This window comes from Melanotaenia boesemani, chromosome 5 (assembly GCF_017639745.1).
Source record: "Melanotaenia boesemani isolate fMelBoe1 chromosome 5, fMelBoe1.pri, whole genome shotgun sequence".
Lineage (NCBI taxonomy): Eukaryota > Metazoa > Chordata > Actinopteri > Atheriniformes > Melanotaeniidae > Melanotaenia > Melanotaenia boesemani.
Window position 1 is genome coordinate 2,297,511 of NC_055686.1, and position 14,855 is coordinate 2,312,365.

Consider the following 14,855-nt stretch of genomic DNA (forward strand, 5'->3'; position numbering starts at 1 on the left):
GGTGGAGGGTTAGGAAATGCAAAGGATGCAAAGGCACACTTAATAGTGATGTGTAATTCCTTATTGATCTTGGAGGGAAACTCTCCCTTTGTTTGCTTTGCTGTGGGTAGATCAGCCCTGTTCCATGTCAGCTGTCCAACATATCACAAAAATGCTAAAAGAATCTAGTTGTACTCTTATAAATAGTGATTCACGGTCTTTTGAAAAATCTCAGTCTGAGACTAGGCTAAGACTGAAGACGCTGAACATTTGTCTTTAGATGTGAGCAGGTGTGAACTGGTAGTTTTCTAAAGTCTTTTGCAAGTCTTTTCAAAGTCTTCTGATGTAAGCAGTGGTGGTGATTTTAAGAAAAATCCCATATAAACGAGAGAATTTGTTTAACTTCAGCACATCAAGCACTGATTTCAATCAGGGTTGGTACAGTTAGGAGAATTTACTGCTTGAGTTTCTGTCTTGGTTTCAGGTTATTGTTTACATTGCTGGTGTGGGGCTCTGTCGTTAGCACCTTCTCTCTACAACCAGGTGAGGCCGTGATGCGGGTCACACCCACTGTGTACTGCTCAGGGCAAAGCAGATAGAGGCGGTTTCGGCCGGTTGAAATCAATGTGACATCAGCTGTGTCAGCTTCAGGTACTTTACCACACATGGTGCGCTGAGGCGTCAGTTAGGCGTCAGCCATTGTGTCAGCCTACGTCGAGTTAAGACCACTAAGGGTAAAGACCTCTGAGTCTACCTGCGCAAGTCCACCGAGTAAAGGCATAAGTTCAAACAGTCTCACAACCAAATCAATGCGCAATATGCTTCAAACCCATCCCTGTCAGACATGGTACAAACCAAGATGTGTCCCTCAGAGACACCACAATCCGTAAAACCTGTCCTTTCCATTGGCATGCACGTCGGCCACATCCTCCAGACCATCGGTCTCTGAAACTGTCAGTCCACAGTGAACAAAACAGAATTTATCAGTTCATTAATAAATCTCTCAGACATTCAGGTCCTAGCCCTGACTGAAACCTGGATCTGTCCAGAAAACACAGCTACACCAGCTGCCCTTTCTGTCAATGCAGAATTTACCCAAACACCTCGCTCAGCTGGACGAGGAGGTGGAACAAGCATTCTTATTTCTAAAAAGTGGAACTTTACCTCTCCGTCCTATGGCTACCTGCTCATCACTTGAGTATCACCAGTAAAGGTTTCTACACCATCACTGCATACATTCTGGTCATTTACCGCCTCCAGGTGGCAGTATAGATGAGTTTGTCTCTGAAATGGACATGATTCTCTCTGACATTCCTGATGATGGCACACTCACCGCACTCAGACGCTGCACAAACATAAATCCGCCTTTAGTCAGATGCAGGCTGCCGCGCCAATACGTTGTGCCTTATGCCAAAAAGTAGTTTCTACCAACTGGGTTTAAATTACACAAGATCCTGACATTGTTATTTTCCACTGTTTTCCAGACCGTGATAAACTACATATTTATCCAAGATTAACAAAATATCAAAATTTTAACATGGAAATTAGATTCTAAAACATAAAAAGCTGGAATTGGAGGTATTGAATCTGCACATCACTTCTCAGCACGGCAGCAGTCTTCAGCCGTAGAGTAGCAGTTTTAAGCATATCAAAAGATGTTTAAACAAACATTTACCCTGCATACGAAGACATTAAACACCTATAGTGTTGATTCAAGCTGGACGCATTGGCCTAATTTTTAAGCTAAATTAGGTTCTTTAGAGGAGATAAGGAGCTCTTTATGTGATGTTAAGTGTCAAGCTAACCTACTAGCAAATAGAAAAAAACTGAAGAAAATCAGTAATATGTTGATAATTTTACTTTTATGAACCGTTAAAGTTGACATAGAGTAAAAAACATTTTAATAAAATAAATCCTGATTTTGAAGAAAAATACTCAAACATCAGATTTAAACCACTGACCTCTGACTGTGAGCAGAACTTGTTTCTTCATCAGGATGTTTCCCTCCCTGCTGTAGACGCTGCAGGTGAAGATCCTATTGTCTCCATATGTGGGGAGTTTCAGAGTCAGACTGAGGTCTCCAGATCGTAGAGGGTTTCTCTCCATCACTGTTCTGGTTCTGTAGTCCTGGTGCTGGTCTTCAAGCTGGTCAAAACCGTTCTGGTACACATGGACCGTCCTGTTACCGTCCGTCCACTCCACTTTAGCGTCTCCAGGCAGGTGAACTGTGGTTCTGCAGGGCAGCAGGACAGACTCCACCCCTGACTCCACCTCCACCTTATAGACTGAGAGAAACAAACAGCATCAGCTGTACAGACAGCAGCAGCAGCTCTGATGGTCACATGACCGTCTCTCATCCTGGTCTCTGGGTTTCATGCTGGTGGAGGACTCTCAGTGTTCAGACAGAAGAAGTTTCTTTGAGGACGTGGATCAACCAGGTGACCTGAGCTCACCTGACGTACGTCACATGTCTGTCAGAAACCAGTGAAACTGGTTTCTATTGAAGACCTGTTTTTTTCTTCTGGACATTTTGAGCAGCTACCAAAGAAGAAGTCAGAAGCCAAGGAGGAAACAGTCAGATGAATGGATGGGTGAGGAGAGAGTGGAGCAGATAAAAATCAGGGGCGGCGTGGCTCACTGGGTAGAGTGGTCGTCTTGTAGTCTGAGGGTTGCCGGTTCAAACCTTGGCCTCTGGAGCTCAGTGTGTGAATGGGTGAATGTGATTGGGTATCGTACAGGTACAGAAAAGCGCTATATAAATACAGACCATCAGAGAGCTGAGACCTCTCCACTCCTTTAACAGATGGTGGCTGATCCTCCACATATCTGACACACATCAGCTCAGAAACATGAAGATCTGAACCATCTGAAGCTGAACTCCACCACGACTGACCTCAGCTCCAGGAGGAACATGAAGCTGCTGCATCCAGCTGTTTACCACCACAGAAGAAGAACAGCTGCTCCACATGGAGACTCTGTGTGAGATAAATGCAGTGAAGCTTCAACTCTGTTTGGTAAAGTCATGATGTGGAGCTGCTTTACTGGTGAAGGACTCAGTCTGAAGGAGCTTTCCTGACTTCTGGAACAAAACTTGAACTTTCTCTTCACATTTCTGTCTCAGCTTCTGGAACAAATCTGACTGTCAGAGAACCACAAGAAGACTCATGTTGACCATCAGCATTATGGGTAGTGTAGTTTTAGAGACTCACCTGACATGAAATAGAACCTAAAATGGTATAAAACACCAGCAGAGACGATAAGAACCAGAACCAGGAGAACCAGAAGAGCAGGATGGCCCATGGTCCATGATGAAGTGGATGGTTCTGTGGGAAAAAATGAAGAGTTATGACTTCTGACCTGTACCTACATTTTTAACCTGTATCTACATCTCTGACCTTTTGTCATGGTTCTTTGTGTATGTGTGTCTGAGTTTACAGATAGGGCTGAGCAGGTTGCCATGGGGACGGAGGGCGGAGGCTGGAGCCACAATTGATACCACCTGCAGCTCATCAGCATGCTCATTAGCCGGCTTTACTCCCGGCTATTTAGGATCAAGAAGGAGCTCCAGTCTTCGCCAGATTGTCATTCTATGCAGCGTGGTAATCAGGCCTCTTCCTACGATCAATCTTGTACCTTGTTCTGGGATTACTGACCTTGTCATCTCTGATCTACAGCCTAAGACCTTGATCCCTCAGTAGGGATGGTGAAAGCGAGGCCTCATGAATCATCGAGCCAACTTTGACACAAATGCATGAAAATGGCTTAGTGTTCTGAATCATTTGACCAAACCAAAGAGCTCCATCTGCTGGCTGTGGGAGTCTGATGTATCAGAAGGACAGCACTGACACCTCACATCTGTCATTCCTATCTGAACTTTGAATATGTGTTCAAAAAAACGATACGTAATCTACCATCCGAGTAAATATTTATTCTCTGTTGTTCATATAAATAACAAGGAGGGGTATTAGGTAACATTTGTTTAGGTAACAGAACTGTGGTGTAACTTAAGTAAACAATCTGTAATGATAGTAGTTACTCAGTGGGAAGGCATGAGGGAAGGAGTGTTTGTGTTACGGGTATAGTGACTGTGTTAGTTATTTTATACAGTTGTAATAAAAGTGTTTACAGTTTTATGTGTCTTATTATTTATAATAGAAATGCGTGTTATCGTCTACCTCATGAGTTGTTTTCTTTTGTATAGCTGATTGTCGTTAAAGGTGCACACTGCACATTTATGTACATAGATTATTTACTCAGTTTTTTTTGTATTTTTTTTATCTTCTAGTTTTGTTTTTTTTTTTTTTCAAATTGTTTATTTTTATTTTATAATTTATGGCATTCAGGTTGGACGGCAAAGTAAGATTTTCATTGTTCAGGGAAACTTGTTTTCTTACTTTGCAAATGACAAAGACACTTTGAATCTTGAAATGTATTATGAGAAAAAAAACTTTAGTAACTTTGTGATGTGTCATAGATTTTTATTTAAAAACGTATTTTCTGTCAGGCTTCAGTCTGCTCCTCTTCTGGTACACTACCTCTCCAGCTTTGGAGAGGTTGCACCTGAAAGAAACACAAGAACAAAATTGTAATTAACCAAGTTTAAAATCATTAAATTCTCTGCTGATGGTGATCAGAAACCAGCTTGGTGTCTAAGGTCCTGCAGGTGGTGGTTTTTTCTCTGCAGCTTCTTCTGGTTGAAGTTTATGATTAACTTTAAAGTCTGCTCTTTGCAAGACTATTTAAAAACATCTATACAAAGAAAGGGGAATTAAGCTTACCTGTGATGTTGAAGGCACCGCCTGCTCCGTCCTTCTCTCATACTCCGAGCTCCTTCAGCAGTTACCATGGCAACGGCGTCTCGCGCAGACCTTTGTTTCCCCAAATCACTAAAAGCTAAATGTGATTCAATATAAGCTCATGCTGATGTGATGCTTTTCCTAAATGTCGCACAATCGCTACAGAATCTCCTCTTATAAACCCGCGATCTCCTCAGTGTTTGAAATCTGAGAGATTGACAAGCCCGGTCCCTTCAAAGATCCCGCTTGCTGCTCGATACGCGCTGATGACGTAACGAGGCCTCGTTTGGTCTATCACGTAACTTTTGGCATGCTGAATCAATGCTCAGAGACAATGCTCGCAACACTTCCGTGTCACATGCTCGACACGTGATCGAGCAGATCGGCTGGAGCATAACATCCCTATCCTTCAGTTAACCTCAGCACCCAGGATTTGAACTACTCATCATACCAAGCCGCCTGCCTGCCTGCTCGCCCTGCCTGCAACCAAGCTCATATCACCACCACTAGAAACCATCTCTTGGCTACTCCTCCACCATTGGTCTACCTATGGAACACAGTAAGCTGCTGCCTCAGCAGACATTACCCCACACCTTCTCAGACCAACAATAATCCTCTGTCCTCTCATAGGAAGAACCATCCTGACCTGGACCACGCCACAGTACTTATTGCACTTTCCCCCTTGCCTCTCTGAGTGTTCTGCTTTTGGGTCCACTTCCTGGTACCACGGCCACAGGCCGCGGCCCTTGGGTCTGTGGGGTGCTTGCCCTCCATGCGGCCCGCATCTGGCGCCTGCTGGGTCTGCTCACCATCGCCCTGTGCTGCCTGGTGCCCCTGCCCCGTCGAGCCAAGGGGCTCCAGTCTGGGAGCCCCTCTGGTCTGAGTGGGCCGCTGCTCTGTCTGCTTTGGCCGTCCTGGGCCAAAACAGTTTTTTTTGTGGTGTGTTTTAGGCAGCCTAGACAACTGTTATTTAAACATTTTAAAATGCTTTCAGATAAAATTTAATTAAATTCACAAACTTTCAAAGCGACTTTCTTATAAAAACAAAACTGTGCTTCATGTACTATTATAACCTAAATAACAGACAGCTTTAGATGAGGAAAAAATGTCAAAGTGGACAAAATATCTACAATGATGTATAATTTTATGGTCTGTTAGTTCTCTGAAAGTAGTTTTAGATGTAGCCCAAGACCAGCAGCACCAGTTTCATTAAATATACCACAGAACTGTGAGATGAGAAGATAAAATCTTAAGAGATTAACAAAAATACTTTTGCATGAACAGTTCCACCAAACATTAAATAGGTAAACAAAATTATCACGGGGGAAAAAACAATATATGTGCTCTGTCTGAGCACCTTTGTCATTTAACTTACTATCCAGAATATAGCAGAGGTGCCACAGAGCATGATGGGAAATATGCAAACAAACCCACCCCCTGAGGTCCAACCACTACAATTTATTAATTTTTGTTTATACTGGTCATAGTTCATATTGTAACACACTGGGACATATTACATGTAACTATCATGTTAAGATTGTTACCGCGGTTACAGAATGAGTTCAGCTGAGATAAAAACTTTGTTACTGCAGCGGTGACATTTACTGAACATTTCAAAAGCTCAATGAATTTAGTGAATGATGGAATCTCAATTAAAGTCTCTGATTGGCTGGAAGTTAAGGGGGGCGGTTCTCCGTGTTTACTGTGTGTGGAAAGAGGACGGCGTAAAGGTCCATTTATGCTCAACAGAGATGATGGATATGCAGACTGAAGGACAGTTTTGTCCTGCTTCTGCATTGGTACTGGCATAATTTGTCCCGTTTTCTCAGAGCTTAGCTAACCATCACTTGACGCAGAAGACGAACGAATACCACTGGAAATCTCAGGGGCAGTACTGAGCACAATAGCTGACGTGACCAGAAACAAACTAGAGAAGAAGAAAATGATTAGAAAGAGAAGAAAATCACAAGAAGCATGAAGTCAAGGAAAAAAACATATTGAATTGGTAAATAAAGTTTAGGCCGTGGTGGGCGATTGGAAACAACTTAATAGCGACGCATTACTGCTGCTAAACTAATGTCATCTTGCGGGAGTGAACTCTAAACTTAGCACTGCCCACTTATGGATGAACCGACTTTACAACCATGGCAAGGCAAAAGGCATGGAAGTATGATGACGACGACGTATGACAACGTTCGCTATTTACACACGTAAAGTCGGATTTATATTTGTGCTGCGTCAGCTTAAGGTTGGTTATGCCACCAATGCTGAATGCTCTGCACAGGTCCGTGGAGGCTCAACACCTCTTCCAGACCTGATGTGCCTCCCTCCCTGTTACACGGAAGAACTCCCTTTTGATTGGTCGGTTTGTAATTACGTGTTTCTTAATTTCTGGGTGAATTTTTGTGGTTACTGTGGAAGAGAAACTGCAACAAGAACTGTAACCATACATTTTAAGAATGATCTAAATTGAAGGTAAATGATAGGAACTTAGATATTTATTGTTGTTTGGGTAATTGTGCACTGACTGACTGTTTTTACAGCCTGCTGCACAGCAAATTACCCTCACGGGATAATTAAGATTCCTTGAACCTTGAACCTGGAGTGTGAGGGCACATTTCACTCGCATCAGGTGCACCGACCCTACCATATGCAGACGCCATGCAGGTATAAATCCAGCTTAAGGAGCATAAATGAGCCTGAGTGCTACACTTCCACACCAGCATCAGAGTGAGGAGACAACAAAGAGACAGGGGCAGATCTACAGGAGCGTAACTGCCCCTCTACTTAAAAACCTTGCCTCCTACCTGCCCCCTGGCACATCTGGCACAACGAAATGAACATTTACATGATGGAAGAATTATTCATTTCACATTTCTAATCAGAATAAACCAGCCACTTACTTGGGATTTAAGTCTCATTGGGAATGAGGTGTTAGAAGGTCGTTTTAAAGAGGATTTCAATTTTATTCTGAATTAAAGGGGGATTAAAAATGTCATGTAAACGTAGCTTTTGTTTCAGTTCTGTGTAACCAGTATCAGCAACGAGGCTGACCAGTTAAACCTGTGAGGAAGGACTTCTGGTTCCATTTGGTTTCTTTAACATCCAATAGGCCGAAGCAGCACCAGAGGTGCGAGGACCTTCATCCCTGACTGCAGTTTTAATTTCATTTGGTTTATTAAAAGTGGAGATAATTCCAGATTTTGAAGGAAAATGTGAGGAATGAGGAGGAAAAAGCGAAAAACAAAGAAGAAAGAATGGTGGAGAGACCAGGAGGGTCAGAGGTAAAGAAGACATGGAGAGAGCCACACATGAAGAAGTGAAGATAAAGACAAAGTTTCAGATGAAGAAAGAGGGTACAGAAGCAAAGAGGAGAAAGAGAAAATGATGACAGAGTCCATGGATCCATCCTTTATTCCGACTTGACCACATGGGATGTTGTTATTCTCTGTGGAACAACTTTTCAAACCTCAGCTTTAACTAATTGTTTGGGGTCTTTCAGCCTTCAAGATGCTCAATAATCTGTAAGTCTTTCAGAGTTTCCACTGAACGTTATGTCCTCCACACATGGGCGTAGCGGACGCGGGGTACACGGGGGACATGTCCCCCGCACTTCCCACATCTCTGACCTCTGTCCCCTGCACTTTTTACAGCCATTACAACCTCTTAATTAAATTTTAACATGTGGAAACACATTTTTCCGAGCCACACCATGAGCAAGGGAAGCTAAGGCAGCAAACAAACACTGTGTGTGAACAGAGACAGGCTGTCTTTGGTGTGATTCACATCTTCAGAAAAGTTCAGCAAACCAGTCAAGAGGCATAAAACTTTAGAAAGTTTCTTCCAAACAAACCGTGAAAGATGAGTAATGCTGTTGAATGTAGATACTGTTTAGCTAAAACAGAGACGTTCTATATTGTATATTATATATTATATTACCTATGAGGACTTTAAAGGGTGACGGATAGATGTCAGTTTAGTTAGCTAAGCTAGCTAGTTAAGGTAGAGGTGGTAGTATCTACCAGAGGTGGGAGATTGTGCCATCATCAAGTCATCTCCATGCCATGAATTTGTTCTGCCCAGCCATTTAGGCAGGTAATTCCATTCAGCGCAGGTTAGTTCACTGGGCTGGTTGATTGGAATCACCTGCTTCAATGGCTGGGCAGAACTAATTCATGGCATGGGGATGACTTGATGATAGCACAATCTCCCACCTCTGGTATCTACTCCCTGACATTTACTTTAATAACTTTTTGGATAAATTGTACTCTTGAGAGTTGTTTTGTTGCAAAATAATCTTTACTTTTACTTTAATAATATTCTAAAGTAACAACAGGCTGCTTTTACTCAAGTAACGTTAGGCTACGGTTTTGGCTACTCTAAGATTACTCACTTCTAGGTAGAAAATAAGAATATAAATGTATTTGTGTTCTTTTTACTGTAATGTTTACAAATATTAAATTTATTTAGTGGTAGTTAAAGTTTAAAGTACATTATTTGCTGATTACTGATTATTATTTTAAAAGAATGATTACATTAGTGTTATTTGATGAATAAATCAGACATTAGGCTACACAATACTTCAGTTTTTTCACTAACTTTACTACATTTTCACTACATTTTTACTCTTACTTAAGTAATTAATTGGATGAGTACTCTTTACTTCTATGCAAATAATATTGCTCTAAAGAAACAAAACTCTTACTTGAATTTTTGGCTAATCTACCACTTAGCAGTAAACCCACTCCTCAATCTGCACAGAATTTGTGCTCATTGTTGTTTTGTACATATTTTTAAATAATAAATAAATAATTGTTATTCGTTGATTTGCAGACATTATTCGACTACTGTTTTAGTCAGCAGGCTCTGGTCATACCATTTTTTTAACTGATTAATTTTGCACATCTGTGTTGTCATCGTTGATGATAAAATAAATGATAAACTAGCATCATCTTAATGCTGATATATTTATTGTTGTGTCACTTTTACTTGTTGCTTCTTGCCATTAAATTATGTGGCTTATTACCCTGTTACCTTGTCACTTCCATTTAATTTTGGTGCTGATTTTTTAAACAGGAAAAGTGTTTTACAGAACTTTTTGTTTTCAGTGTTGTCATTTGGCACTTAATTACCTGGCTACTCACCCTGTAGATGCTCCAGGGTCATTCTATGTTAGCTCAACCAGAGTTTGGCAGCTTTAGATGTTAGATTTTGACTTTAAAGTGATATACTATATATTACTATTTACTATCAAAATCTAAAGAACTAAAGTTGGTTCCCTGGGGCTGTTTTGTTTGTGGTTATGTGGTTCTTTAGCTGCTAAGGATAGATGCAATTGAATGTGAGAGGATGATAAACCACAATAGACCTCTAAGCAATTTGTCCCCCTCACTTCTAAAATGATGGCTACGCCGCTGCCTCCACAGTCTAGTTGTACTTGCTGAGCAGTACTTCCTGAACTTCATCATGTTATCTACCCTCATGGTGTAGGATGTACAGAAAGATCCTCCACCACAGAAAGCATCAGAAAGAGTGTAGACCTGCTTTTCCTGTTCATCACATCATGGAAAGGTTTAAACCATCCCTCTTGATCAGACTGAAAACTCATTCCCATCGGATAAACTGAGGTGTTTTCACTCTGACTGGACGTTCAACCAGATCAAAAGTGCTTCATGTAAACACAACTAATGCCCCCCCCCCCCCCCCCCCCCCCCCCCACACTTTCTCCACTGCAGAGAGACCACACTGGTCTGACCTGGACTAGAGATTCAAACCACTACATGTAAAATACCAGGATTCTTTCCATCTTTAGAAAACACACACATCTGATCTGAGATGTTTCACTCTCACATCAACAACCAGGAAGCTGCTTCACCTCTGATCCACACACACACACACACACACACTCACCTGGAGGAGGAGGAACTTTCAGATGGATGATGGACTCTGTAAGCATGGTGTCTGTTCCTGTCTGTCGGACTCTACATTTATATATTCCTGAATCATTAATTGTCCAAGTTTTCAGAATCAGAGACACATTTCCATCCGTCATCTGTCTGTCCTGAAGATCCACCCGGTTCTGGTAAGATGAATGCTGGTGGTCTGGAAAAGGACGTCCATCTTCATAGAAAAGAATATCTTCTGGCTCCTGATCGGGTCTGGTCCACCTCACAGCTGTGATGTCTCCATCATGCCGAGCTCTACATGGCAGAGAGATGTCATGTCCAGGTTCAGCTGTGATGTTTCTCTGTTCTGCAGGAGAGGAAACAACACAAATGAGAGGTTAAAGAGATCGGAGAGGAACATATACACATGTGGACAAAATTGTCGGTACCCTTCGGTTATTGAAAGAAAAACTCACAATGGTCACAGAAATAACCTGAATCTGACAAAGGTAATAATAAATAAAAATTCTATGAAATTTACCCAATGAAAGTCAGACATTGCTTTTAAACCATGCTTTAATTGAATTATTTAAAAAATAAATGAATGAAACAGGCCTGGACAAAAATTATGGTACCCCTAGAAAAGACTGAAAATAATGTGACCAAAGGGACATGTTAATTCAAGATGTGTCCACTAACTAGCATCGCAGGTGTCTACAATCTTGTAATCAGTCAGTGGGCCTATATATAGGGCTATAGGTAGTCACTGTGCTGTTTGGTGACATGGTATGTACCACACTTAACATGGACCAGAGGAAGCAAAGGAAAGAGTTGTTTCAGGAAATTAGAAAGAAAATTATAGACAAGCATGTTAAAGGTAAAGGTTATAAGACCATCTCCAAGCAGCTTGATGTTCCTGTGACTACATGGGATGTTGTTATTCTCTGTGGAAATTCCACTTACATGATGGAACAACTTTTCAAATCTCAGCTTTAACTAATTGTTTGGGGTCTTTCAGCCCTCAAGATGCTCAATAATCTGTAAGTCTTTCAGAGTTTCCACTGAACGTTATGTCCTCCACAGTCTAGTTGTACTTGCTGAGCAGTACTTCCTGAACTTCATCATGTTATCTACCCTCATGGTGTAGGATGTACAGAAAGATCCTCCACCACAGAAAGCATCAGAAAGAGTGTAGACCTGCTTTTCCTGTTCATCACATCATGGAAAGGTTTAAACCATCCCTCTTGATCAGACTGAAAACTCATTCCCATCGGATAAACTGAGGTGTTTTCACTCTGACTGGACGTTCAACCAGTGGCGGCTGATGACAATTTTTTTTAGGGGGGCGCAAATTTTCTTGGAAAGTTGACACTTAAAACTTAGCCACTTTAATTTCAATACAGTTACAGAGTTAGGAAGAAAAGAAAAACGAAGTCTGTGTATGGCTTGTCCACAACGTTTCGGTGGTGCCGACACTTTCAAACAGCAGACAAGGGAAGCAGAAAAAGGCGTTACTCACGGCGCAACCGGCAAGCCAACTCCGTTTTTCATAGTAAGAGCGGGAAAAAGCCCGGGTATAAGCTCTTCCGCGGTCGCCGCTTTGTTGCTGTGCTTGCAGATCAGGCTGGTCAGCCCCGAGCTCCTTTATCCTCTTTTTCTCCTCGAGAGAACATCTTGAAAATGGGTGCTCTTGTAAATATTTTACAGAATTAATTCGCTCGGGAATTCCGGTTCCACTTTCACATGCCATCTTTCTAATCGTACGCTACTACAGACTCGTCTCCAACTCACTCTGCTACTACGGATGTACGTCACACTGGCTTAAAATACAGGAGTGTATAATTGACCATGACATTGTCCAAACACACTGAAGCAACATAATTCAACTATTCTAATTGGCTGACGATGAAAAGTGGGCGTATCCGGGGCGCACCGAGCTGCGCCACAAGCAGATTTTTAACGAACCAATCAAAACGCAGCCTCCAGTGACGTTTTAGTCAAAAGTTTGAGGCTGACAATAGGGATTCATTTGACCGGCGCCCCCGCAACCAGGAAGTGTTGTTCAATGAAAAATCATTAAAAAGAAACACTGTGTAATGCGCTTAACATGCACAAAAAGCTAAAAAAAAATACATTATTTTACACATATCTTCTTTCGAAATTATTCCTAACAGTTTGTTTTTTTTAATTGTGTAGTAACCAGGAATATGGACTCTTTGTAGGTGAGGGCGGCGCCCCAGCGCCCCCTGCTGGCCAGCCGCCACTGCGTTCAACCAGATCAAAAGTGCTTCATGTAAACACAACTAATGCCCCCCCCACTTTCTCCACTGCAGAGAGACCACACTGGTCTGACCTGGACTAGAGATTCAAACCACTACATGTAAAATACCAGGATTCTTTTCATCTTTAGAAAACACACATATCTGATCTGAGATGTTTCACTCTCACATCAACAACCAGGAAGCTGCTTCACCTCTAATGCACAAACACAGAGACACACTCACCTGGAGGAGGAGGAACTTTCAGATGGATGATGGACTCTGTAAGCATGGTGTCTGTTCCTGTCTGTCGGACTCTACATTTATATATTCCTGAATCATTAATTGTCAAAGTTTTCAGAATCAGAGACACATTTCCATCCGTCATCTGTCTGTCCTGAAGATCCACCCGGTTCTGGTAAGATGAATGCTGGTGGTCTGGAAAAGAACGTCCATCTTCATAGAAAAGAATATCTTCTGGCTCCTGATCGGGTCTGGTCCACCTCACAGCTGTGATGTCTCCATCATGCCGAGCTCTACATGGCAGAGAGATGTCATGTCCAGGTTCAGCTGTGATGTTTCTCTGTTCTGCAGGAGAGGAAACAACACAAATGAGAGGTTAAAGAGATCGGAGAGGAACATATACACATGTGGACAAAATTGTCGGTCCCCTTCGGTTATTGAAAGAAAAACTCACAATGGTCACAGAAATAACCTGAATCTGACAAAGGTAATAATAAATAAAAATTCTATGAAATTTACCCAATGAAAGTCAGACATTGCTTTTAAACCATGCTTTAATTGAATTATTTAAAAAATAAATGAATGAAACAGGCCTGGACAAAAATTATGGTACCCCTAGAAAAGACTGAAAATAATGTGACCAAAGGGACATGTTAATTCAAGATGTGTCCACTAACTAGCATCGCAGGTGTCTACAATCTTGTAATCAGTCAGTGGGCCTATATATAGGGCTACAGGTAGTCACTGTGCTGTTTGGTGACATGGTATGTACCACACTTAACATGGACCAGAGGAAGCAAAGGAAAGAGTTGTTTCAGGAAATTAGAAAGAAAATTATAGACAAGCATGTTAAAGGTAAAGGTTATAAGACCATCTCCAAGCAGCTTGATGTTCCTGTGACTACATGGGATGTTGTTATTCTCTGTGGAAATTCCACTTACATGATGGAACAACTTTTCAAATCTCAGCTTTAACTAATTGTTTGGGGTCTTTCAGCCCTCAAGATGCTCAATAATCTGTAAGTCTTTCAGAGTTTCCACTGAATGTTATGTCCTCCACAGTCTAGTTGTACTTGCTGAGCAGTACTTCCTGAACTTCATCATGTTATCTACCCTCATGGTGTAGGATGTACAGAAAGATCCTCCACCACAGAAAGCATCAGAAAGAGTGTAGACCTGCTTTTCCTGTTCATCACATCATGGAAAGGTTTAAACCATCCCTCTTGATCAGACTGAAAACTCATTCCCATCGGATAAACTGAGGTGTTTTCACTCTGACTGGACGTTCAACCAGTGGCGGTGTCGTAGATAAATTCTTTATCAAAAGGGCTGCTGATATTAAGAGTCTGCAGACAGAGGTCTTTAATGATCCTTTATTCGGCCGACCAGGGGGACACCCCTTCAGGACAAAAGACCCCGTACAATCATTCTCCCAAGCTTATATAGCCTGCCTGTCACTATTTTCAGACACACAGTACCCAGGTATGCAGCCTTGTAGGGCTGACTGGTTGACATCATTTTGATATCATGTTATAATGTCATACTATTAATATTCTGCTGACCAGAGCTACACCTGTTGTTATTCAACTCAGCTCTGATACATTCATACTTCCACATTTCCCCCTTTCAAATATTTCAGAGTAATCGGCCCTAAGACGATACTCTGAAACTTACAATAGGGAAAACCTTTTTAAG

The 14,855-nt window shown here is 41.7% G+C and overlaps 2 protein-coding genes across 5 annotated transcripts in view; one reads left to right on the top strand and one right to left on the bottom strand.

Moving 5' to 3' along the window:
* LOC121640417 overlaps nucleotides 1–14,855 on the top strand; it is a 1,195,287-nt gene that overhangs the window by 821,269 nt on the left and 359,163 nt on the right. The gene's annotated exons all lie outside the window — the stretch shown is intronic.
* Nucleotides 1–14,855, bottom strand: part of LOC121640416 (muscle M-line assembly protein unc-89-like) — a 442,453-nt gene that overhangs the window by 373,738 nt on the left and 53,860 nt on the right. For all 4 annotated transcript variants that reach the window (XM_041986135.1, XM_041986138.1, XM_041986134.1 and 1 more), the window contains exons 7-10: nucleotides 13,165–13,506; nucleotides 10,686–11,027; nucleotides 3,189–3,302; nucleotides 1,941–2,264 (exon numbers count right to left, since the gene is read on the bottom strand). In XM_041986135.1, the coding sequence (XP_041842069.1) occupies nucleotides 1,941–2,264; nucleotides 3,189–3,302; nucleotides 10,686–11,027; nucleotides 13,165–13,506 (1,122 nt within the window). The remainder of the gene's footprint in view (nucleotides 1–1,940; nucleotides 2,265–3,188; nucleotides 3,303–10,685; nucleotides 11,028–13,164; nucleotides 13,507–14,855) is intronic.